The sequence below is a fragment of the Thyridium curvatum genome (assembly GCF_004353045.1).
Source record: "Thyridium curvatum strain D216 chromosome Unknown NODE_32_length_403697_cov_78.906415, whole genome shotgun sequence".
Classification (NCBI taxonomy): domain Eukaryota; kingdom Fungi; phylum Ascomycota; class Sordariomycetes; order Thyridiales; family Thyridiaceae; genus Thyridium; species Thyridium curvatum.
This window is the reverse complement of record NW_022156787.1, coordinates 186,543-213,240: the sequence shown is the minus strand read 5'-3', so window position 1 is coordinate 213,240 and position 26,698 is coordinate 186,543. Positions and strand designations below refer to the sequence as shown.

Sequence of the window (26,698 nt, the reverse complement as noted above, 5' to 3'; positions counted from 1 at the left end):
GGAAAATTTTCTTCACAGATGCGAGAACTGTGTGTGTGTGTGTGTGAAAAGCGTTGATCAATTGAACTAATCCGAGGGGGGGATGATCAGCAACAGTACAATGTCAAGACGTGGCAGAATGGCACAGAAGAAGACACAGGTGTAATCACCGCGTCTCTCCTACTCGCCTTGCCAGCCATTGCCTGTCTCTCCGTCAGTGACGCCAGGTTGGATTGGATTCCCTCGACACCTGCCAAAAGTGGAAGGGCAAAAGGCACAGCCGGGTCATCTCGTTTGTGTGAGATCCAGGCATTGCGATCCCACGCTGCAAGAGTTGTTCGTCGTCGAAGCAGCCAAGATCTGCATGTGTGCATTTCTGGGCAGACCGAGAGACTCCACTGCAACACCGGCAATCGTACCTTTTTGGCTCCATTCGTCATCCTTGCGAGTGCCGGAGCTTGCCAGGGCCCAAAAGTGCCGCACTCTCCGAGCTCGCTTCGGTCCTCGTTCGTGCTGTCAACTCGGCCAAACAGCAAGACCAAGCATGTGCGTGTGCCCCAGGGCCAGGCGGGAACTGACGGAGGAGCAAGCCTCTGAGAGGTATGCGAATGGGCCGATCGTCAGGATCCGGGCTCCGGGCCAAGCAAAGGCTTCTGCCAGTGTTGCAAAGTTTGGTTACGTTACCATATTTTCACGCTGCGAATGAAAAGTGGACTGGCTTCCAGCTAGGTAGCTTCGCATCAGTACCTAGCAAGGGAGAAAGCAGTGCCAGCCGAGGGAGAACAGGTATGGGGTCGCAGAATGTGGACAGACGGGAGGGACGAGGAGAAAGGGATCGTGGGAACTGCTCCGTTTCTTCCCTAACGCCAAGGCTAGTGTGTTCATTTTTGATCTTATCAGATCATCAGTAACCAATCATGGGGAGCACAGAGGAGCACACCCCGCCGCTGACCCAGTGATCCCACAGCAGGCCCTCCACTGTAACCCGCACTAAACCTGGAAGAAATAGGCGCTGAAGCAGTGGTGGTGGTGGTGGTCGGGTCGTTTTTGCAGGGGACGGAAATCCAGCATGTTTTCAGGAAGATGTCCCGTCCGCGAAGAGGAAGCGATCGGCCAAGTCTGACATGTTGTACCAACCAGCCTTTGTACCTGTACCTGGGTGGGTTATGTGCACCAGGAACCGGTGCCAAGAGACGGGCAGCCGTTGTCCCGAGGCTCAGGCAGCTTCAATTGGGTTCTGGTCTGGAATCTCTACCAGGAATTTGGATCTCGCAAGATCGGGACAGCTTGGGTTTGCCTTCTGCTTCTGCTGGCCGCTGTATACGGTAGATTCATCCTCTGGTTTTGTGTTGGAGAGACAATGAACCCAAGCTTGTGGAAAGGAAAGGTCTGCCAGAACAACAGCCAGCCCGAATATGACTGAATCTGTTTGGAGATCGGCCATTCCATTGGGACTGTGCGTATGCTGGTTCGCTGCGTCCCATGGACCAAGATTCCCGATGCTTTGGGCTGTACCGTCCTGGAATGGCCCGGATTGACAGACGGGCGGTGCTGATCCGTGTCAGCGGCTCCCACAAGCCACAGCCCATGCACATGCCCGGCTAGAGAAGGGGAGAAAGGAAGAAGCATGGAAGCATCTGATAACCATTGCTTGACTGATGGTGGGCCAGCCAGCCCAGACAAAGCTCCATAGGTCGGGAAGAAGACTGACTAGGCAATCCCCCATATCTCCTCCAGCCTGATCCTCGCATCTCCGAGTGAATGGTAGAGCCGGTGCTATGCCGTGCTGGCCTGCTCGTCCTCGCTCGTACTCGCTCGTACGATTGAGCCCTGTCCAAGGTGCCATTCTCGGGTGCAGTGCGTCGATCTCTGATGCAATAAATCTGACAGTACATTGCTACTGACAGCTCGCTCGCCCGCTGGCTAAGACAGAGAGAAAAAAAATCTTCATCCTAGCTGCAGAACCGAAGAGCAGGGGGGCGGATGGGAGGGCAATAAGCAGCAGGGGTCTACCCGGTGCTGGGGCTCAAGCTCGGCCCCTTGCTCCACTGATCAATCTTATCAGATCCAGAGATAAAGCCGATGTCGCCAGAGTTTGGAAGCTGGCTAGCCATCTTCGCCGGCTAGCACGGCCGTAGTTTCAGAGTCCGGCGTGCTCCAGCTGCTGGTGGGCTTCTCTTGGAGGAGCGGTTGAGAGCTTTTAGGTAGAGACAGGCCTCATGATCTCCATCCAAGGTGCTTTTTTTTCGTATTCGTACTGTCCCATTGCATCCTACGTACATCACTGTGTTTGTTCTCTTTCGTCTCTGACCTGTACTTGGGCACCTTGTTCCTACCTATCTACCTACCTTCCTGTTCGCCTGTTGTCATGCGGGAACAAGAACGAAAGCCAAAATTGCCCTCCGTCGTTCTGGTGCCCTGGACCCGGACCCGGACCCGTCACAGGCGGCAACTCGCTGCACCAAGTCGCTAGTCTGATGACGATACGCCTCTAGATTCGATCCATTTATTCTCAGTCCCCGCCCATCCATGCTTAAACTCCCGCTACCCTCCCCATCCTACCCACCCGATGCTGCCCTGGGCAGATGAGGTCCTCGCCTGTTCTGTCTGCCCATTTGATGCGTTCAGCCAGCGAGCTGTTGTCTCTTGCTCATCCTTCGCCCACCCCTTTTGACGTACCAAGTACTGTTCTTGCGTACCCTACGTTATGTAGGGACTGCACCTTTTCCAATTTGACTTCGTAATCCTCGTCCCGGGTGCGTCCCACTTCTCCCTCTCATCATGTACTTGTACTTGACCCATCATCGGCCGACAGGCCCTGATCTTCGCGTGGTTTTCTGGAATCGAGTCCACAAAAAATACAGGTCTCGACAGACATGAAAAGCCCATGCTGGTCCGACTCCGACTGCTGTCGTCCCAAGCTTGCCCAAGAGAGTGGACTCCCGGCTTGCGGTACATTGATCAAGTCCTCAGGGTCCCCTTGTCACCGTTAAGAAGGCTTGTGTGCACAAGTAGGTATGTGTTGAATGTACTTTAATACCCTGTGCCTCCCCCAGAATTTCTCGTTTCTCACGACTGACCCATTGTGACAGCTTCTTTCTGACCCAACTGCCGCACCACAGATAACAAAACCACACATTCCACCTCTCCCTCGACTCGCTCGCTCACCCTCTCGGCGACCTATCTGCGCATGACGCCCACGTGGTCCCGGTGATCCAGTCTCTTCCGAACGAGGAACGCGTATTAGCAATAGCAGCGCGCCGGTTCGCTAGAACAAACCGGGCAAAAAGTAAAAAGGAAGCAAGCTCACACCACCCCGCAGGAAGCCTGCAGGAAGCTTGCAGCACGCTTGCTTCGATCTCGCTTTCCACTGCACGACATTTTGCCCGATTAGACCAATTCCGCCCTCCTGCGCTATCTCGGCTGCCGGGCGCAAAGGGAATCCAAGCCCGGCTTATAATCGCAGTCGACATTCGCAGCTTTTGCGAGCGGGCTCTCAGAGAAAAAGTCTCCCCCGGAAATCACATACAGAACAATGTCTCCACACAGCACCATGGACAACACCGACACTTATAGCGAGGGCAACTATTCGGACGCCGCTGCGCCCGTAACGAACGGCCTGGCGAGCGGCGGTGCCAACGGTGTCACAAACGGGCTGCACAAGAACACGTCCCGCATCCAGCCGGCCGCGGCCGATTCCTTGTACGACCTGGTGTGCGTCGGTTTCGGCCCGGCCAGTCTGGCCGTCGCCGTCGCCATCAACGACGCCCTCGAGGCCGGCACCCTGGCCCAGTCCCCCAAGATCCTCTTCCTCGAGAAGCAGAGCCAGTTCGCGTGGCACGCCGGCATGCTGCTGCCGGGCGCGAAGATGCAGATCTCCTTCATCAAGGACATGGCCAGCCTGCGCAACCCGCGCTCCAACTTCACCTTCCTCAACTACCTGCACCAGAACGACCGCCTCGTCGAGTTCACCAACCTGAGCACCTTTTTGCCCGCGCGCGTCGAGTACGAGGACTACCTGCGCTGGTGCGCCTCGCACTTTGACGACGTCGTGCGCTACGACAGCGAGGTCCTGTCCGTCTCGCGCGACGAGCAGGCCGAGGACGGCGCCGTCAGGACCTTCCGCGTCGCGTCCAGGGACGCCCGGACAGGCGAGGTCGCGACCTACCGCGGCCGCAACGTCCTCATGGCCATCGGCGGGCAGGCCAAGCTGCCGCCCTGCCTGCCCGCCGGCCACCCCAAGGTCGTGCACTCGTCGCAGTACGCGCAGCTGATCCCCAAGATCCTCGACGACGCCAACGCGCCCTACCGCGTGGCCGTCGTCGGCGCCGGCCAGAGCGCCGCCGAGATCTTCAACAACATCCACAACCTGTACCCCAACTCGCGGACGTGGCTCGTCATGCGCTCCGAGTTCCTCAAGCCCAGCGACGACTCTCCCTTGTGAGTTTTTCTTCCTCTTCCTCTTTTCATTGCTACTGTAGATTGGCTAATTTTCTATAATTCCTTCCACTAGTGTCAACTCCATCTTCAACCCCGAGTACGTCGACATGCTCTACCCCAAGTCGGAAAAGTACCGCCAGAACTTCATCGTCGACGCCCGCGCGACCAACTACGGCGTCGTCCGCCTCGAGCTCATAGAGAAGCTGTACGAGCGCCTCTACGACCAGCGCCGCGACCTCGGCCGCGACGAGAAGCGCTGGCCGCACCGCATCCTCGGCGGGCGCCGCATCGCCGCCACGACGACCGAGCCCGCCGACGGCAAGGGCACCGCCCTGCGCCTCAAGGTCGAGCACGCGCCCGTCGTGGGCGGCGTCGAGGTCGGCGACGCCGTCGTCGAGGCCGAGACCGAGACGCTCGACGTCGACCTCGTCATCGCGGCCACCGGGTACCGCCGCGACGCGCACGTCGACATGCTGCAGGACGTCTGGGGCCTGCTGCCTGAGACGACGAGCGAGGAGGCGGCGGCGCCGCGCGTGGACCGCTGGCTGGTGCAGGCCAAGGCGAGCAAGAGCGGGGCCGGCGAGAATGCTGCTGCTGCGCCCGCGATGCGCGTCATGGAGGTCGGGCGCGATTATGGCGTCAAGTTCACGCCCGGCAGCGTGGCGGAGGGGTCGGGCGTGTGGCTGCAGGGCTGCTGCGAGGGGTCTCACGGTGTAAGTTCTTCTTCCCTTTCTTGCCTGCATTCTGTATGTGCCGCATCATGCTGAAATGGGTTTTTCTTCCAACTTTCTAGTTGAGCGATACCCTCCTCTCCGTCCTCGCCACCCGGGCCGGCGAGATCGTCGAGTCCATCTTTGGTGTCAAGGCGTAGATGATGAATGTTTTACCTCTCGAGGAATTTCCTAAACCGGGCCTGGCTTTCATGCATGGATTGTACTTTTGGGATCTTACATCACGCACACAGAACTGCACGAGGGAAGAATAGACTGGGGGAAAGGAGGGCAAAGAAAAAGCACGATGACTACTGTTTGATTCTTGGGGACATTTTGACGAAATACCTCTCTGGACTGTTCTTTTTCTCTAGCATCACATCTTCACTATCTGCACGTCAATCCTAATTCATTTTAGAAGAAAGAGCATCTTTGAGTCGCACCGGAACGGCGTGCGTCTACTTTGTCGGCTGCTTGTTATTTGCTTGTGCTCATGTATATACTCTCTGCTGGTATTCCTGCTGGCAAAGTCAGAAACGAAACCATACTACGACTAGATAGCATAGTGACGACAAAGAAGCATGTGATTCCTAAGAGCAAGTCTTCTACTTTTCACCACTTTCTCCTCCCCCTCCTAGCCGAAGCTCGCCTGAGGAATCTACCTGTCACCTCCGTCCCCTTCACAGACACACGGAAGAGCCAAGCCAATGGTGCCAGATGCTAGGCCCGCCTGTGGAGCCTCGTTCAGAGCCGATTTCGGGAGGGGAGGTGCAGATTTCGGAAGGGAGTGGAAACAGGAAGCAGAAACCCCCCTTCGCAAGCTCGACTCGAGGACATGCGAGGTGCATTGGGTGCTGTGGGATCGATTTGTACGAGCCAGGGCGAGCAAGGCATGTGCAGGTCGACGAGAAAGTCACAGCGGGTTAGCAACTCTGCTTGTCTAGTATCATGAGTTTTCCAACGATGGATTCTTCTTGAAGAGAGGCATGTTTTTACTCTGTACACCAAACATGGGCAGCTTATCCAAAGGCCAGTGAACAAGCTTGCACCTGGGTCTGATTTTGTTTGCATTCACCGTCCACCTCTCGTGGGCTATTTGCTGCGGCATCAGCGCCTGTCGCGCTCCATGGATAATGGAGAAATAATACCATGGCACGTAAAAAAAAAGCGGACTGTTTGACTAACAAATGTAAGCTTAAGCAAACTTAGCAACATACCTGTTGTTGGTCAGAAGTGTGCCAAAATGGGTGACATACCCGAGCCCCCCCCAAAAAAAGAATCTCGGAGACCGACCTGATAACGCCGCCGCAAGCCAGGCGGGTTCATGCGGCCACGCGCCGATCCAGCGGGTGCGGTTGCACCTTTGCAGGCGGGTAGGACCGCTGCCAACCACTGAAAGCAGCGCATAGCACTCCCTAGTTGGGTGCCGGGCGACGTTGCCCTCCAGCCCTGAGAGTCGGGAGTGACGACATCATCACCAAACACCGAGTCCAACTGGATCATGACAACAGCATGTCGCTCAACGGCCCAGCTCGACAGACCCGACGAACAGGCCTGAGTGATTCGGATAACACTCGCTTCCCAGGAACGGAGCACCTACTCTTTTCGAGGGTTTCCCATGTCTAACAACTGCTGGGGTTATTGTCGCTTTACGACGCCTTAATCCCACGTTTTACGTGAGAGCCCCCGCTCCTTGAATCGCTGAGAAGTCACCTCTCTACCCTCTCTACTCGTTCCCCCACCCGCTATTGCCCTGCCTGCCAGCCCACAACACTACGGGAGACGCAGGGCGAAGGGCCTGTCGTGGCGATATATCACATCTCATCCACTCTGGCGCGTCGAGACTCGAGACGAAAGGCAGTGAAGAGTAGCCCTCATCCACCCTCTCGACGAGACCCAAACCCAAGCATCTCTCTCGTCCGCCTATCCTCCCACACCTTTTTGCCGGAAAGAGTCTTTGCCGGCACCCTGGTAGCTGCTTGGCGGTATCTTTCTCCCTTCTTTCAACTTAGAGGCTACCTACCTTACACCAGGCCCTGTGTATGCCCGCCCCGGACTTTACCTCTGCCTCGCACGGAGCTAGAGCCGTACAATCCCCCGAATTTGCCGTTCTTGCTGCGGTTCGCGCCGACGCCTCGAGATCTGGATCGGAGATAAAATACCAGTCTGCGACTTTTTGTCTGGCACTGGGCCAGCGGGAAGAACGCATCGAGACGAATACGCTCCCACAAACTCGCCTGATTCATTACCGGTACTGTTGTTTGCCCTTGCACATGCAAGTCACACTTGCTACAATCACACCTCCTACCTCCCTTCATCTATCTGCATCTGCATACCCCCAGCTTGTACGCACCTCTCATTCTCATCCCGGCAACTAGGGCAAGCATCGGGAACCGCGTCTCGAACACCACCCTCATCACATCTGCATCTGGCCGCCATCGCTTACCCCCACATCCTGCACCTGCACCGTAGCTTGGCTTGGTGCTCTCTTATTTGCCCTTTGCCATTACTACACCATTCCCGCAAACCTTTACCTAACTAAGCCTGTTCATCGTCTCTGGGCTAAGCAAGCCAGCCATCCACACTGTCCCAATATTTTCCCATACCTAAACCCTTCATCCACAGTGGGTGCGGGGCTTTGTAATTGCTGCAAAACGACTGGCTGAAGCTCAATAAGCATGCATCGTGATTGGCGACGCGGTTACACAATCAACTTACACGACTCTTTTTGTCTACAGTACCTCGTTTCGACTGCTGGCCAGAGGGCATCATAGAAAGGAGCAAGGGTAACACTGCTGTGTTTCTCGGGTTAATTATCTACATTTTCCCCTCCTTGTTCTTACAGCTCGGCTCGAACTGGCCCCATCTAGCTCAAGTGCTGAGCGTGAGAGAGGGTTTACACGGTTGTTCACCATCGTTCATCGACACGCGCCCATCATATCAAACATACAGATCCACGTACAGCTACACATCCACACAGCAACACACCAAGATGGCCACCCACGACCAAACACTACATCCGCACACTCCAGCGGCCTCCTCTGTACCGACGCTCTCCATACTGAACCCTAACCCGAGACGGTTACCCGGTCCGAGTCTCCTTCACCACCTTGTTGCCAAAACACCCAGCATCGCCAGCGATGCTCCCGCTGTCGACTATCTCTCACCCAGCGGCGCAAAGATCACATTATCATACGAACAATTTCATTGGTCAGCAGATGTATTAGCCAGCCGCATCACGACTGAGGTCAGCTCACAGCAACCGGGCGCGGGTCCCGGCGTGGTTCCGGTCCTGGTGCCTCAGTGCCCTGAGCTACATGTCTCTCAGCTGGCTATCCTCAAGGCTGGCGGGGCCTTTTGCCCGCTCAACCTCGACGCGCCCTCCGACCGCATCAAATTCATCCTGAAAGATGTGGATACAAGGGTCGTCATCACCACTCCGGAACTGCGGTCCAAGTTCGATGGCATCGATGGCGTCCGCTTTATCACAATTGACCAAAGCCTCCTGAAAGAGAGGCCAACTTCAGGTAACCCCACCGCCTACCAACCAAGTCCCTCTGACCTCGCCTACGTTATGTACACGTCCGGCTCGACGGGCACCCCCAAGGGCGTCGGCATCTCCCACGACGCCGCCGCGCAGAGCCTCCTCGGCCACGACCGCCACATACCCAAGTTCTCTCGCTTCCTGCAGTTCGCCGCTCCCACCTTTGATGTCTCAGTCTTTGAGATCTTCTTCCCCTTTCTCCGCGGTGCCACGCTCGTGAGCTGCCACCGCGCGGAGCTCCTCAGCGACTTGCCGAGCGTGCTGACGCGCATGAACGTCGACGCCTGCGAGCTGACGCCCACGGTCGCGGGTAGCCTCCTCCGGAAGCGGGAGAGCGCGCCGTGCTTGCGCCTGCTGCTGACGATCGGCGAGATGCTGCAGGAGCCCGTGGTGCGGGAGTTCGGCGGCGACGCGGACAAGGAGAGCATGCTGTGGGCCATGTACGGCCCGACCGAGGCCACCATCCACTGCACCCTGGAGCCCGCGTTCGCGGCCGGCGCCAAGCCGGCCAACATCGGCTTCCCGCTGGATACCGTCTCCGCGTTCATCCTGCGCGAGGCCGGCGGCGGCGACGACAACACGGACGAGCCCGAGGTTCTGCCCCTGGGCGAGGCCGGCGAGCTCGCCGTCGGCGGCCACCAGCTCGCGGCTGGGTACATCAACAGGCCCGAGCAGACGGCCGCCGCGTTCGTGGAGACTAGGGAGCACGGGCGGCTATACCGCACGGGCGACCGGGCGCGCATGCTGCCCGGCGGGCGGATCGAGTGCATGGGCCGCATCTCGGACGGCCAGGTCAAGCTGCGGGGCCAGCGCATCGAGCTCGGCGAGATCGAGCATGCGGCGCTGCGCACCGGAGGCTGCCACGGCGCCGTGGCGTCTGTCGTCGCGGGGATATTGGTGCTGTTCTGCACTGTCGATGCTGGAGATGGCATGGACGTGCGGGTCCTCGACTCCTGCCGGGCCTGGCTGCCGCGGTTCATGGTCCCTGGGGATGTGGTGCTCATGCGCGATTTCCCGCGGCTGCCGTCTGGAAAGGTCGACCGGAAGCGGCTGGTTGCTGACTATACCGCGTCATCGAGGAGGGACGAGAGCGCCGGGGAAGGCGTGACCTATGCGGACGAGCTGGAGAGGGAGGTGTGCGACCTCGCGACCGCGGTGCTCGGTGCCAAGGTCTCGCCTTCTTCTGTGCTGGCTGCGTCTGGGCTGGACTCGCTCGTGGCGATCAAGTTTGCTGCTGCGCTGCGGAAGGTCGGTCGGGATGTCAGTGCTGTTGATGTATTGAATGCGTGCACGGCTCATGATCTTTATATGCAGATCAAGCGCGAGAAGCGTGACAGTCTCGATGTATCGATGCGGGATGCGGCTGTTGATCGGGGCGTCGTGGCCGCCGCTCTGGCCGTGGACGAAGCGACGAGTTCGTATGCTCATGTGTGTACACCACTCCAGTCGTCCATGCTTGCGGAGACAACGCGCAATTCGCAGGCGTACTGCAATTGGGTCGAGCTGAGCTTCCCCGCCGAGTGCAGTGCTGAGCAGATCCGGTCCTGTGTGCGGCAGGTAGCGCAGAAGAACGACATCCTGCGAAGCGGCTTCTTGTACCTGGATGGTCGGTTTGTGCAGGTCGTTTGGCATGACCTGTTGCCGACGCAGGTGCGAGAAGTGGATCGGCTTGACCGAGAGTATCAACTGGACTCTGACGGGCTGTTGCGCCCGTTCGATGTTCAGGTTTGCGACTCTGTGGAGGGGTTAGAACGACGCGTTTTGGTCCGCATACATCACTCGCTTTATGACGGGTGGACACTCGATCTTATTATCATGGACCTCAACGCGTTGCTTGGTGGGGAGGATGTCTCCGACCGCACTCAGTTTCGTGATCTCGCGGCGTATCAGAACACTGCGGCAGCTTCGGATGCGGCAGAGGCCGCGAAGCAGTTCTGGGCTGAGAATCTGCTTGGCTTCCAGCCGAGTGCCACGCTCGAGCTGCAGCCCAAGCATATCGACACTGACGAAGTCCTGACGAGGCGGGTGCAGCTTGGCGTGGATGCTTCTCGAGTCAAAGCGCTCTCCGACTTGCTGCAGTGTAGCCCGCAGACTCTCTTCCAAGCCGGCATCGTGTGGCTCTGGAGTATGCTCACAGGCGAGAGCGACGTGTCTATCGGCACTGTCACGTCTGGTCGTACTCTCGGACTGCCTGGCATCGAAAGCATTATGGGCCCCTGTATGGACACTGCGCCGTTGCGAGTCGTCCTTTCGCAAGTCAGGTCTGTCCGCGAGCTGATCGAGAACATCCATGCTTTGAACCGGGCTATGCTGCCTCACTCGGGTCTGCCTCTCGGAGAGATCAAGAAGGCCGCTGGTATTTCTGCGAGCCAGAACTTGTACGATGTGTTGTTTGTATACCAGGAGTCGCTGTATAGTACAGCTCGAGGGGGCGGGCCTGTGCGCGAGGTCGCGCACCAAGACTTCTTAGAGACCGGCTTGCTCATTGAGGTCGAGCCGACATCTGCTGGGTTCACCTGTTCTGCGACGTACCATCTGGCCTCCTGGCCTGATGCGCAGGTTCGGGTTCTGCAGGAGCAGTACCAGTATGTGGTCAGGTTTATGCTAGACCACCTCGATAGCGAGCTGAGCTCGCTCACTAATACCTTCCCTGCTGGGATGCTTTCCAAGTATAATGATCAGCCTGCGCCGTATACTGGTTGTGCAGACCTGGCTGGTCTTGTTGAGGCGACGGCCTCGAGGAAGGGAGATGAGCCTGCCGTGCTCTTTGCCTCCTCGATCGAAGACGGGTCAATGGATGCTGAGGTTTTGTCCTATCGGCAGCTGAATGAGCTGGCGAACCAGATCGGCCGACATATACAGTCTTTCGGCGTCAGGGAGGGCGATGTCGTTGCTATCATCATGGAGAAGTCCATTCCGCTCTACGCTGGCATTCTTGCCATTCTGAAGACGGGATGTGCCTACTTGCCGCTGTTGCCAAGTACGCCCATCGAGCGCGTGAAGCTGATCTTGGATCAGAGTGACACCAGACTCTGCCTCACGGACAGAAAGACTGGACTTCTTCTCCAAGACAAGATACCTTGCCCTCTCGCTGACATTGGCAGTGTTTCACTGTCACAGTATCCCACTTCAAACATTGGCACCGCTGTCGACCCATCACGCGTTGCCAACATCATCTACACGTCCGGCAGCACAGGAACACCCAAGGGCGTATGCGTCACTCAGCTCAACATCACCAGCAATCTTGACGTTCTCGCACGGATCTACCCTCCCGTTCGGCCCAACGCTCGACTGCTGCAGTCCTGTTCCCAAGCCTTTGATGTCTCCGTGTTTGAGATCTTCTTCTCTTGGACACAAGGCATGTGCCTCTGCTCCGCCATCAACGACACCCTCTTCGAGGACCTCGAGAGGGCTATGAGGACGATGCAGATCACGCACCTCAGCATGACACCTACCGTGGCCGCGCTGGCAGAGCCGGCGAACGTGCCGAGCGTGGAGTTTCTCGTCACCTCTGGCGAGCCCATGACCGCGAGAGTTGCGAGAAACTGGGTTCGCCAGCTCCATCAGGGGTACGGGCCCTCGGAGACGACAAACATCTGCACGGTCAAGAAGATGGCGCCGGGAGATGTGATCCGTCATCTCGGCCACTCATTTGCGAATACTTCGTCGTTCGTCTTGCGCCCGGGCAGCCTCGACATCGTGCCGCTGGGTAGCGTAGGTGAGTTCTGCTTTGGCGGGGACCAAGTCGTCCAGGGGTACTTGCATCTCCCTGAGCTCACTGCCGAGCGCTTCATCGAACACCCCGAGTACGGCCGGTTATACCGCTCTGGCGACATGGGCCGTATGCTCCCGGACGGGTCTCTGATGATCATTGGGAGAGTGGACGACCAGATCAAGCTGCGCGGTCAGCGTATCGAGTTGAACGAGATCAACTCAGTGATGAGCTCCGCGGAGCAAGTGACGAGTGCTGTGACTCTGCTTCTCACCCGGCAGGGGTCCCAGCAGCTGGCGACATTCTATGTGTCTTCTTCGATTTCGGCGTCATCGTTCGGCTTCCTCGAAGATAGCGATGATGCGGCCCGAGAAAGGACACAGCACTTGTTAAGCTTGTTAAAATCGAGACTGCCAACATACATGGTGCCCAGTTACGTGTTGGCTGTATCGTCTATTCCCCTTACTCCGGCCGGAAAGGTCGATAAGGATCGTCTACGAGGGTGCTTTGCGGAGCTGAGCGATGAGGTTCTCGCCGCCTGTGGCGACTCCGCAGGGCCAGGCGCAGAGGAAGGGGAGTGGAGCAGCGAGGAGCGGAGCATCGCGAAGACCTTTGCAGACGCCCGAGGGATTGAGGCGGAGTCGATCGGGCGCTGGACGCCGTTTCCCAACCTTGGGGTCGATTCGATATCAGCTATCAAGATCTCCAAGGCCCTAGCGAGGTCTTTGGGCACTCGCGTCCCCGTCAGTGCCATATTACAGGCTGGCTGTGTTGCTCAGCTCGGTAGAACTATTTCTTCACTAGCTTTAGGTGATGAGACTCCCGCTTTCAGGGAGGGTGCAAGTACGTTTTTCTCTCAGGAAGCTCTTGCGGAGATCACGGCACAGTTCGAGCGCAAAGGAATTGCTGTGGAGAAGGTGCTGCCATGCATGCCGCTCCAAGAGGCCATGCTAGCAAGCTCGACTACACCAGACGCTCCGTATGTTGAGAAGATGCTGTTCCGCCTGGCGGTGCCTCTGGACACGATGAAGGCGGCGTGGAGAGAGATATGCAAACGACAGCCCATCCTCCGAACGTGCTTTGTCACTACGCAAGATGCAAAACGTCCCATCGCACAGGTTGTGTTGCGAGAGACCTGTGATGGCACGTGGTATACATCGACCAACAGCGCATTATCTCTTGAGGAATGGCAGTCGGAACATTTGCGGACACTTCCCTGCGCGATTGATTCTTTGCGGCCGCCAGTCTCAGTCTCGGCGTTGGGGCAAGACGGGGAGGTGTTCCTATCGTTTGTGTGTCACCACGCGCTCTATGATGGAGTGGCGATGGATCGCCTGCTTCTCGAGGTTGAGCATCTTGTGAAGGGCTTGGTACTTCCAGCTGCGCCGACTTATGACGCTTTTCTGTCGTATGCGCTGGACAAGAGTTCTTCTGGCGATGGTTTCTGGTCCGAACATCTAGCCAACTTTTCACCAACCTTATTCCAAGCCACCAATGGTGAATGGGTCGGAACTAAGGGGTGCTTATCTCGACAACTATCAATCCCTCTATCAGCGCTTGAAGCGAGGTCTAGGTCTCTAGGTCTATCGCTTCTGACAGCCAGCCAGAGCGCATGGGCCGTACTGCTGAGCCTTCTCCAAGGGACTGACGATGTCTGTTTCGGCAATGTGTACAGCGGCAGGGCAGTTCCCGTCGACGGTGTTGAGGATCTAGTGGCGCCTTGCTTCAACACTCTGCCTATCCGACTACAACTGGGCAATGCAAGACGGAACATCGACCTCTTGAAGCAAGTCCAGAAGCTGAACCCTGACATGCTGGAACACCAGTTCACACCACTACGCAAGATCCTCGCACTGACAGGAACTAGCGGAAAGGGGCTCTTTGATACGATGCTGTTGCTACAGATGCCGTCTCGAGAGCTAGATGCGGAGGTGTGGCGGCTTGAGCGTGAGGACGGTGATATGGACTTCGCGCTCGTTTGCGAGCTTACTCCGGACCCGCGAGGGGATTCCGTGCAGGTCAAGCTCCACTATGACAAGTAAGTAAGTTTCTTGGGTTTCTTTTCGGTCTCAAATGGCTGACCATGTGAGTATAGGCAATATCTCTCAGGCTCGAACGTGGAAGCGATCTATCGTCTGTTCTCCCACATTTTCGATATCACGCTATCGCAACCCTCTGCACATCTGGTGTCAGTGGACAATGTCTCTGACGATCTGAAAGACCGACTTGTCAAGCTTGAGTTGAAGTTTGAGCGGTGTTGCCCAAGTACTGCTTCCACTCTGAAGAATGACAAGGAGGAGTGGAACAAGACGGAGTCACTCATCAGAACCACTCTTGCCCGTCTCGCTACCGTTTCCGAATCCCGTATCACTCATGACATGTCAATCTACCAGCTTGGGCTCGACAGCATCAGCGCTGTGCAAATTGCTTCCTCTCTGCGCAAACAAGGGCTGAAGGTGTCTGCCACGGATGTCATGGAGTGGCCGACATGTCGCGAGCTGGCTGGATTTAGCAGCACAACTAGCTCTCAGGAGACAGAACTTGGGGACTCGTTGTTTGACCTTGGTCAATTCCGAAAAGAGGTCGAGTCTACCATTCGACAGGCGATACCTTCAGACACTGTCGTCGAGGCCATTTTGCCCTGTACACCTCTCCAAGATGGCCTCATCACCGAGTTCGTTCGATCACAAGGCCAGGCATACTTCAACTTCGTGGATATGGTTGCGCACCCTGATCTCATGATGGAGGCCCTAGTAAATGCATGGAAGGCTGTCGTTTGCAAGACCCCGATGCTTCGAACAGGCTTTGTCTCAGTCAACAACACGCTCAGCGCCTATGCGATGGCACAAGTCTCAAGCGATACAACAGAACCCTGCATTGCAGTCGTGCGCTCACCTGATGCTGGTCACTTCAGCCTTGACAAATGGAGACTTGATATGACACATCGGGCACTCTCGTATCTCGAGCGGCCGCCCTGGGGACTCACGGTAGTGGAGGACGAAAAGAAGATCTCGATGCATCTGGCCATCCACCATGCGCTTTATGACGCGTCTTCACTGCAGCTTATCTTCAATAGAGTTGCGGAGGCAATTCGTGGTGATTCCCTGCAAGATGATCACAGCACAGAGGGTGCCGTGCTCGCGATTCTTGAAGACAGCTCGGCTCGGCACGTAGAAGAACAGTCATTCTGGCACGATCATGCATCCAAGGCGACCGTCAGCAAATTCCCAACTCTAACGACTCTGCGAATGAATGAGCGCAATGTTCAAGTCAGCACAAAGGTCAGCAAGCAGAGCCACAGGGTCTTGGAGGAATCTGCAAGTAGCGCTGGTGTGACGATGCAGGCCGCTATACAAGCTGCCTGGACAAGGATACTTGCATCTTATATCGGTGAAAGCTCTGTAACTTTTGGTGTTGTTCTATCGGGTCGAAACACGGACAAGACACTCGATGCGGCGTTTCCGTGCATTACTACGCTCCCTGTCGTAGCTGAGCACAAGCAGTCGAACACGGAGCTTTTGCGTGCAATGATGGACTACAATGGACAGCTTCACAAGTACCAACATGTACCGCTGAACCGCATTCAACAATGGCTTGGACATCCAGGATCACAACTCTTCGACACTCTCATCGCTTTTCAGAAACTGGAGGTCCCAGGCTCGCGGAGCCTTCCTTGGGAGGTTGTTTCGGACCAAGGCACCGTTGAATATCCTGTTTCCATTGAGATCGAGCCTCGTGCAGATCATCTGCATTATAGGGTGACCTTCTTTGACGATATCATTCCCCTAGCGCATGCCAATTTGCTACTGGAGCAATTTGATGCAATTCTCAGTCATCTACTACTCTCGTCTGACGGAACGGAGGATACCTTATCTCAGAAAGACGAAGATTTGTTCGCTATCACGCCTGCTATTGAGCCTTACCTCAAGTCCGAAGCAACGCTACTTCATCACTTTGTCGAATATACTGCGCAAAGGATACCGGAAAAGACAGCCTTGCAGTTCGTAACGTCATTTGAAGGCAACAAGTGTTACGACAAGACGTGGACTTTTGAGCAGCTGAACAAGCATGGAGATAAGGTTGCGCATATGCTCTCGAAGTATGTTCAACCAAACCAGATCGTTGCTATCTGCTTCGACAAATGTCCAGAAGCGCATTTTGCCATCTTAGGAATCTTGAAAGCTGGCTGTGCCTTTGTCGCACTGGACCCAGGTGCACCAGCCAGTCGCCAGGATTTCATTCTCAAAGATTCCAAAGCCTCGGTCCTACTTGTTCAGAGCGGGACTGCGGACAACTTCAACTTCAACGCACGTGTACAAACTGTCGAGATCAATGAGGAAGAGTTGTCAAGCATGCCTCCTTCGCGACCTTTCTTGGCAGATGGCCTTTCCCCCTCGTCTGCCTGCTATTGTCTGTACACCTCTGGCACGACCGGAACACCGAAGGGATGCATCATCACCCATGAAAACGCGGTACAGGCCATGCTAGCCTTCCAGGTGCTCTTCACTAACCACTGGGAAGAATCTTCGAAGTGGTTGCAGTTCGCATCATTCCATTTCGACGTCTCGGTCCTAGAGCAGTATTGGACATGGTCTGTTGGCATCACGTTGGTTAGCGCTCCTCGTGATCTGATCCTGGAGGACCTCTCAGGGACAATATCCCGTCTTGAGATCACGCACATCGACCTCACTCCGAGCCTGGCGCGACTTTTACACCCAGATGATGTCCCATCTCTCTGCCGAGGCGTTTTCATCACTGGCGGAGAGCAACTGAAACAAGAGATCCTTGACGCTTGGGGTGACAAAGCTGTCATACACAACTTCTACGGTCCGACAGAAGCAACGATTGGCGTGACCAGCTTTCCCTGCGTGCCGAGGAATGGCCGTGCATCAAACATTGGCCGACAGTTCCCTAATGTCGGCACTTATGTGTTAAGACCTGGCTCGGAGGAACCTGTCTTGCGAGGAGGCATAGGCGAGCTATGCGTTGCCGGCAAGTTGGTCGGTAAAGGGTACCTGAATCGGGTGGACTTGACAGATGAGCGGTTTCCAACCCTTTCACGGTTCAACGAGCGGGTCTACCGTACGGGCGACCTCGTTCGAATCTTACACGATGGCTGCTTCGATTTCCTTGGTCGGGCGGATGACCAGGTGAAATTGCGAGGGCAGCGACTCGAAATCGGAGAGATCAATCATGCGATCAGGAAGGGAGTGCCCCTCATCTCCGATGTTGCCACGATGGTGATTCGTCAGGGAAAACTGCAGAAAGACTTCCTCGTCGCGTTCGTGGTTGCCGGAGAATCACGCCGTCGCGACGAGTTACAGATCATCACCAACAAGGCGGAAGACATATCAGATCAAGTCCAGCGGGCTTGTCGAGAGAAGCTGCCGCCGTACATGGTCCCGACTTATGTCCTGCAACTTCCTTTCATTCCTCTTTCGGCGAACAACAAAGCGGAGTTCAAGGTGCTGAAAGCGCTCTTCGAAGCCACCCCACTGGATCAACTCGTGAGCTCCAAGAACCATATCGACAAGGTGGATCAATTAGACCAAGTTGGTCAAGCGATCTCCAGAGCCCTCCAAGCCATGGGCATTATCAACGAAGATGAAGCTATTGGACAGTCATCCAGCATATTTGATCTCGGTATTGACTCGATCTCTGTTGCTCGTTTCGCCAGTTGTCTCAAGAGAGAAGGCCTCCAAGCTTCGCCCTCCACGATACTCAAGAACCCCAATCTTGGCCAGTTGGTAAGAGCAATCAATGCAGAGAAATCTTCAAAACAGACATATTCGGTCTTGGAGTCACAGCTGCTGGTGCAAGCCTGCCGACATCGACATCAGGGGTTCGTTTGCGCTACCCTAGGTATCTCGCCCGACATGGTTGAATACATTGCGCCTTGCACAGCACTGCAGCAAGGTATGATTTCTCGATCAAGATCAGAGGAACATCATGGTACCTATTTCAATACCTTCCAGTTCCGATTGGCGGATCACGTCTCACTCGATCGCCTAAGGAACTCATGGCAAAAGCTGGTCGACACCTACTCCATCCTTCGGACGCAGTTCATTGAGACGACTGAGGGCTTTGTGCAGGTGGCGCTCAAGGGGTTCTTGGTTCCGTGGCTGGAATCCGAATTACCAGAGAACAATTTGGTAGACGGGATCTCGAACATGCAACAGCGATGGGTTGCCAGCAACCAAGAACACATCCGACAATCATTCCAATGCGTTATCTTGCGTGAAAGCAAGAGCTACATTTTGCTTGTCAATATCTTTCACGCTTTGTACGACGCAAATAGTTTTGACTTGCTGCTTCAAGAGTTGGCCGCCGAATACTCTGGAACTCGCAAGGAGCCGTCCGGCCCGACATTCTTTGAGGCGCTCCTTCACGGTCCTCTCCGGAGCTTCGAACCGTCTCGGCCATTCTGGGAGGAACATATGAGAACCGCAAACTTCCAGGCGTTTGGCCCTTTATCAACTGAACCAACGCAGAAACCCCTGCATCTTATCCGAAGCATACCTTTTGAGCGCCTTGCCTCAGCGTGTAAAGTGATAGGCGTCACCAACTCATCACTTGTGCAGGCTCTCTGGGGCACAGTCCTACAAAATCACTGTGAAAATTTGACAATCGGGCTGATCTTGTCGGGTCGGATGATTGATCTCGATGGCGCAGATAACGTCATGGGGCCGCTCTTCAACACAGTCCCATTTCATATGGTCAAGGACGGCCAGCATACTTGGGGATCACTCGCAAAACAGTGTCACGAGTTTAACGCCTCTATCTTGCCCTTTCAGCATGTTGCTCTGAGAGATATACAAAAGTGGTGCGTTAAGGGTACTCAACTATTCGACACGCTCTTCTCGTTCCAACGGCAAGATACATCCATATCAGCAGTCGGATCGAATCTCTGGGCTGAAGTTGAAGCTGAGACAAATCCTGATTATCCCTTGGCCTTCGAAGCGGTTTTGAAGCATGATAGGGAGTTGCAGATTACCCTGGTCGCTCAGGCTGGAATGGGCGACGATGAATCTCTCAGGAAGCTTTTGGACGAGTTTGAAGCAAATGCGGTCATAGCGGCTGACAACCCTGAGTCTGTAATACGGTTGCGGGCAATCAAGAATGGCACTTGGAACCATCTGGAGTTATCTGCGAAGTCCGGGAGTCATGGGAATGGCCCTGTCAACGAGGCTCAGACTAGGTTCCAGTGGAGCGAAACATCAGAGCGCATCCGACGGGAGATTGCAAGTTTGGCTCAAGTACCTGAGACCAGCGTCCATGAATCCACCTCGCTCCTGGAACTTGGCCTCGACAGCATCGACACCATTAAACTATCTGCACGACTGAAGAAAGTTGGAGTCGCTTTGGCCAACAGCCAATTGATCAAGGGTCAAACCATCAAGGCATTCATGCACATGCTGGACAAGGCAGAGGATAATTCCAGCTCAAGCGTCCACGATGGCACGGAGTCCCAGAAGACTGACACATTCACGTTGCTGCGAACTCAACTCGCGAAGGAGGGACACGATCTCCGAGGTGCTGAGGCTGTTCTACCACCAACCCCTCTGCAGGAAGCCATGGTGGCAGAGATGATACAATCTGACTTCCATCGATACTTCAATCACGACATTATGGAGCTGCCTCATAGCATCAACCTCGAGCAGCTCAAGCAGAGTTGGCAACAAGTCGTTGAAAACTCGCCAATTCTCCGTACAGGGTTTGTCGAGGTCGACAACCCTTCAACACAGTTCACGTACTGCCAAGTCGTCAATAGTCAAGTCTCAGGGCTGTTCAACGAGGCGGACATCGACCATATTGACGAGCTTGTCGCCGTGACCGAATCAGCCCGAGACAAAGCGGAGAAGGGAGCCGGGAAGACTGGTCTGTTGCAGCTTACTGTAGTGAAGCTGCGCGATTGTAGGTATCTTGTTCTTTCAATTGCCCACGCTCTCTATGACGGATGGTCTCTGGACCTCTTGCATCGGGACGTGGAGGCGGCCTATCGTGGTCAAAAGCAGGAGACTCGCCAATCACCCGCCGGGTATCTGAATCAGATATTGAAATCATCCAATCCAGAGGCGCAAGCGTTCTGGACAGAGTATCTGTCAGGAGTGCACCCGACTCATGTTGAGTCTAACCAACCTTCCAACTCGGCTCCAAAGAGTACCCACCGAGTCGAGGCGGCATCAAAAGTCTCTGCAACCACACTTCGCAACTTTGCCAAGACTCAAGCTGTCAGTGTGCAGGTGCTGGGACAAGCGGCATGGGCTATAGTTTTGTCCACTCTCGCAAGATCTTTGGATGTGACTTTCGGTGTGGTCCTCTCTGGCCGCGATTCTGAAGATGCAGAGCAACTCATGTTCCCGACGATGAACACTGTGGCCGTCCGGGCCATTCTGCACGGCAAAGTTTTCTCTCTTCTGGGTTACATGCAGGAGAAGATGGCAGACATCAGCCTCTTCAAGCACTATCCCTTGCGTCAAGCGCAAAAAGCAACCTCTGACCCGCGAGGCCTCTTCAACACACTATTCATCTTGCAGCAAACACCGCCCAATGCGGGCAAAAACGACAGCGAGAAGGTGATGAAGTCTATTGACGGCATTTCCGACGTCGAGTACCCCGTCTGTGTCGAGGCGGAGCTCATCCATGACTCTCTGATCTGGCGAGTAGCCTGTGCCGATAACTACTTTTCGTCTCGGGACTCGCATCGATTACTGCACCTGCTCGATCTAGCACTCGGTTTCATGATCCAGTCGCCATCTGCAGAAGTTTTGGAGTTCACAGAAGATGGCTTGTCAGTCTGCAGCCTACCTAAATTTCAACCCAAGCTTACAGAAAGTCCACCTGAAAACTCTGTAGGCTCAGCTTCATCAGCGAGCGGTGGCGATGATAGAATTGGCAAGGGCCGGTCAGCGCTAGAAGAGAGTATTGTCGCTGTGCTGGCGGAAGTTGCGGGAGTTGACGCTTCAATTGTGAACATTTCTCAAAGTATCTACAACTTAGGACTCGATTCAATCAGCGCTATCAAGGCCAGCTCACTGCTTCGAAGGAAGGGCATCGCCATCACCGTCCGTACCATGCTCAATGCCAAATCAATCAGACACATGGCGGAAGGCATGAGTGACGCAAGAGTGCAGCTAGAGACGCGGACTAGCCAGCCGGTGTCAGCGCATGATCCGTTGGAAGCTCTTAACCTGCAAGCACTTCTCAGGAAAGCCGGCATACCTCTGGACGCGGTCGAACATGCCTTTCCAGCAACACCCCAGCAGATTCACATGCTCAGCGTCTGGCAGCGTACTGATGGATCAGTCTTCTTCCCGACATTCAGCTATACACTGAGCGGCGTTACCAACTTATCGAAGATAGCAGGAGCGTGGCAGAGAATATTGGCAGAGTTCTCTGCTCTTCGCATGAACTTTGTGGTAACCAATGACACAGCAATCCCTATGATTGGGATCGTGTGCAAAAATGACCCCAAGAACGACATTGAGAAGGAGGACAAGACATCCCAGAATTGGACGCAGCTGAGTGCAACGCAGAACCTTGTCCACCCATTGGTGCTCTTTTCTATCAAGAGACGGACGGCACATTCGTGGAGGCTGAAGCTGCAGATACACCATGCGTTGTATGATGCTGTCAGTCTACCATGTGTCATGACTCGATTCAAGCAGCTATGCTCTGGGCACAAATTGGATAGCATCGATGATGGCTTCGGACCTTGGCAAGAGCTTTCCTTCCTGCGTTTGTCTAGGGAGCACGTGGATGAGCGCCGAAAGTTTTGGACGAACTATCTCGAATCAGCCGATCTTTCCGAACACTTTTCGAGAATGACTGCAAATTTGGAGCCTGTGGACGACTTCTCGCGGGGCTCAAACTACCGCGAGTCCGCATTCACCAACATGGAACAACTCACTGAAGCATCCGCAGTCCATGGTGTCAGCATTCAAGCGCTCTTCTTCGCCTGCTATGCACGTGTCTTGGCAGCACGGGCCGCTGCCCGCGGGTCGGGGCTGTTGAAGAAGATAGTATTCGGTGTCTACCTTGCCAACCGAGAGGCGACCGGGGAGAAAACCCAGCCTGCTCTGCCAACACTAGCCTTGGTGCCGCTTCTCGTTCATGTGGCAGAAGGCGGAAACCTTATCAAAAACGCCAAGCAGGTTCAGCAAGATCTTTACGAGATTTCCTCTCCGGTGAATGTGGCTGTTGGACTCTGGGAGATCTACCAGTGGAGCGGCATCAAGATTGACACCTTCGTCAACTTCCTCACCGTACCTCCGCAGGAAGAGAATGGTCATACAGCGGGGGATTCGATTTCACTGGATGAGGTTCCTGGCACTCATGAGCCGTTGGACATGGCTTCAAAACCTTATAACTCTCCTTGGCTGTCAGGCAACGAGGTCAAAGAAGCATATCCGGTGAGCACTCTCCCCATACCCCTGTACTTCTACGAGATACTAATGATGTCACTTTAGGATGCTGTTGACGTTGAAGTTGCGGTGAGAAACAAAACATTAGACATAGGCGTTTTCGGTGCATCTGATAGACTTGGTATTGGCGGCGCGGCGGAGCTTATTGATTCGATCGTGGGGGTCTTGCATAGCGTCAGCGATATCATTTGAGCAAACGGGCCATTCTACAGCCCTCATAGAGGTGCATCATTGCATTGCATATAGACGAGCGAGCATTTGACATGATAGCAACATACGTCCTTATGATACATGATAGAAGATTGTTGTATTCAAACCTTCATTTGACAATGTGTCCCATTCTGTGTGTAGGATGGGTGATTAGCTGATAATTATATGAGTGATCACCATTACAAGATAACTCGCGATTGAGAAGTTTCGGTTTGAGGTTGGGTATGACCCCTGAGATCAAGATCATGATACTTAACTGGCACCCTTGTTTCAGTGAAACTCGCCTATAGCTCTGTCTTCGAGACCATTGTTTTTTGCCCCTCGAGGTCGCATACCCACTACGTCTTTTTCATGTGAACAATAACCTTGAGTGCCAAACAATTGAACCTAAAGGTTTCTTGAAAGTTTTGAGACATTGTCGGGCGGTTCTCTGTTCCGGTTGTCTTGATTGGTACCTATTGGTCATGCATTACTAAGACACTTATTCGAAAGGCACTATCCCTGCATAAAGAAAGCCTTTGGGTCTGGATAAGGGAAATCACTCGTAGACGTGGTTCTTTCATGCCGTCTTCAGCTGTGTTCTTGCTTGCTACCAGATGTTTCTATCACATTTGCTCCCAAGCCATAGAATGCGCGCATGGATATAGTTCGGTGTCTAAAGTGATCTTTTAGTGACTCACGGTAGGCTTTTGAGGGGTTTAAAGGTTAAAAGTCCCCTTGATTCAGAGTGTGGCGGGAAGAAGCCACATATGGACTTGGACGGCTGTCGCTATCAGGATTATGGTTGTTAGACTCTCTCCACATGTTCCAATGCGGAGCGATGAGCTTTTCATGCCACCTGAGATCGAAGCACTAACTCTAGAGCTTAAAGTTGGCTTGTGGAAGATATGGGAGTCTACATGCACGTCAAAAGATCAGCAGAGAGTTTAAAATAGGTGCTGTTGGTGATGAGTGCTAAGGATAGCATCCTGAGCCGACACTGATGAACAAATCATGTTAGCCATCGTTGCTGTCAAGTGGATAACACACAGTTTCTTCGCGTGGCTGCGGCGCGTATCATTCGGAACACGCGTGGGTCCTCGCAGAGTTGATCTTAAGCGCCCAGGGGTTGCATCTCTGTGAGGCAATGCGGGATAGCCAGAGCTTATTTATTGTGATTTTGAGACAAGATATGCGTCGGAGTGCTGAGTTGGCCGGCTCTTTGCGACCCGTCTCAGTCAGCATGCGGTGTGATTTGACGAATGTTCAGATGTTTCCCCCGAGTCTCATTTGCCTGTTTGACCAAACAAAAGACCATCTGTCGGGGAAAAAAAGCATCACTCATTGGCGGAAACAGCGACATGCTGACTTCGCAGGCAATACCGCTACGGGACTCCATACGTATCTATAGCAGAAGCAGACAAGGTCAATGGCCTCCAGCTTTCCTGTACTCTCAGGCCCAGCACGACATACTGTATCGACGTCACGTGGTGGCCTCGTACGGAGGACGATCAAGGGGGAACTCGATGAGCAGGAGAGAAGCTGCCTTTAACCCACTTCAAAGGGAAAGCATGCGAGACGAATCATAGCATACCCTGAGGAAGGACATCTTCGAACATAATGATAGGATGAAAGCGCGACTACGAGAGAGTGATTGATGAAGGAGATAATGTTTTCTTTTTCTGTACACTGTCCGTGAACTTTAATTCAACCTTGGTTGCAACACAGCCCCTAGATCTCAAATGCCTAATGATCTACAATAATTGAACGGCCATGTGCGGAGCAGATGAGAACCGTGAGAATCTTCAGGCGAAGAAATCAGGACTAAATAGCAGTCCGGCGAGGTGTTGAAGCGGACTCGAACTAGGCCAAGTGCGACTGGCCAACGCCAATAGAGGCATGCCGTCGGATTCTACAAGTACAAGGGCTCTCCATATGTTTTCCTGCCAGGTATTGCGGTATCATGAGAATGAGGCCATGGAGCCAGCACGATCGTTGGGGTTACGGACGGGTGTCAAGACTCGGGCCATATGACCCCGGGAAACATGATTAGGAGGGGGCATACGAGCCCAGCTTGCAAGGACCAGATCGTTGTTCGTCCCAAATGGGTAGGGTGGCTTCCGTATCGGGCAGCATTCCTGGCCTTTTTCTCGTGTTGGGACCTCATTCTGTTCTATTAAGCACACACACATAAAGGTTACGTGAACAGTCACATTCTTCATTTTTCGGATCAAACTTGGCACCGTACACGAAGGCGGGCTTTGCGCGGAATAACGGCAAATCGAAATGTACTTATCCCGAACAAATTCTGGGAACGAAATATTGGTCCACCTGTACGAAATACGACTTCACAGTACCCGGTCACCCGGTACAGACATCATGCTTCATCAGAAATCCGTGTGATGCCTCATTACCTGATCCCGGGTGGTGCAAGGCAAAAAAGCGGCTTGTCGGTTGGGCATGGATTTTGTATGATGAGCCCGGGAAATGAGCCTCGGCCCGTCGCCTCGTCGCGAGTGGCGGCGCGTGCACAGCACCGGACAAAATGAACAACACGAGATGCATCAAAATCTCGCCGGCTTATTACGGGACGCCATGGCATCGCTATGGAGAAAAAGCGCTCCGTGCTCCAGGAGGTAAATCTCCAGACCTTGGTTCCCATCCACCCACTTACACTCCCCACGGTGGGACCGCCACTTTTGACTTTGAGGGGCGCCGTTGTGTTTTGGGTGTCAACACTAACAGCTAGTGTGCTGTGCAGGAGTGGCTTAAGCGAGATTAATTTGGTTAGAGAGCTTGCGATGTGGCGAGGGCTTGGGGATGGGAATCGTGATGTTGACAGCAGAAACTTGCAGATGCCGACATCATTGCACTTCTGGTTTCTGGGGTGAACTGGACCGCCTACTAATAAGCAATCCCAGATTCACCCGTGTCACACAGACAAGCTCGAGCGAAATCTGAGGTGCATGCGCGCGCAAGCTGTGCAAGGACCCTGCAGCCGCTGCCAAAGCGAAGATCAGGAACAATAACAACGGACGGGATGCTCGGTGACCTGCAACTGGCTGATGGATGGCCATTCATGATCATGATATCGGGGACCACCACTAGAAACTCGTACTACACCTCACCTTATTTCTCAACGCGGCCCACACGCACATGGCCGAGCTGGGTGCCGAGACTTGCTAGCTTTGCTTGGGTAGCCTGATCTTTATCCGTGCATTCGGGCCCCGGCACCATCATGCTCAAGATTCGAATGGAGAAGAATAAGGCACGAAAGTAATCTCCTAGCATGGCGTTAATAAGGTGCTGACCCGGTTTTGTGTGGCGAGCCGCTGTGTGGAGAAATGTCATGGAAGATTCGGCTTCCTTTAAGTCTAAAAATACATACTTGTACACCACCGCACCCAGGGGGGACAGCAAAAAGGAGCAACAAGAAGCGACCACATACTTGTAGTTACTGCCCACGTTTGGTTCATGCACTTTTAATATGGCAATACGGCACCTCTCATCTCTTCACTAACCCAGGGAAGCCATGTCATCGACACGACTGGACGTAACGATGCAGCGCATTCGCCGAGCAGGGGTGATCCTGTGGATAGCCTCTATGGAATACGAGGTTCATGCCAAGCTCTCGTGGCTCGCCGCCCTCTGGTTGGTGTAGCGCGCGCTCCGTCTTCTCCTTTTTGGGTGACCAGCTCAG

At 54.5% G+C, this 26,698-nt stretch overlaps 2 protein-coding genes across 2 annotated transcripts; both read left to right on the top strand.

Annotated features, from left to right (window-relative positions):
- Nucleotides 1-3,514: 3,514 nt before the first annotated feature.
- On the top strand, nucleotides 3,515-5,290 carry E0L32_005892 (uncharacterized protein; the record flags this gene model as incomplete). Its single annotated transcript, XM_031140464.1, has 3 exons — nucleotides 3,515-4,419; nucleotides 4,493-5,132; nucleotides 5,213-5,290. 3 exons carry the CDS (start codon nucleotides 3,515-3,517, stop codon nucleotides 5,288-5,290), a joined length of 1,623 nt encoding a protein of 540 aa, XP_030995400.1.
- A 2,831-nt stretch (nucleotides 5,291-8,121) lies between these two features.
- E0L32_005891 (uncharacterized protein) lies at nucleotides 8,122-23,001 on the top strand (the record flags this gene model as incomplete). The annotated part of the gene is made up of 3 exons (XM_031140463.1): nucleotides 8,122-14,423; nucleotides 14,481-22,797; nucleotides 22,855-23,001. The coding sequence occupies 3 exons, from the start codon at nucleotides 8,122-8,124 to the stop codon at nucleotides 22,999-23,001; spliced, it is 14,766 nt and encodes a 4,921-aa protein (XP_030995399.1).
- Nucleotides 23,002-26,698: the final 3,697 nt, after the last annotated feature.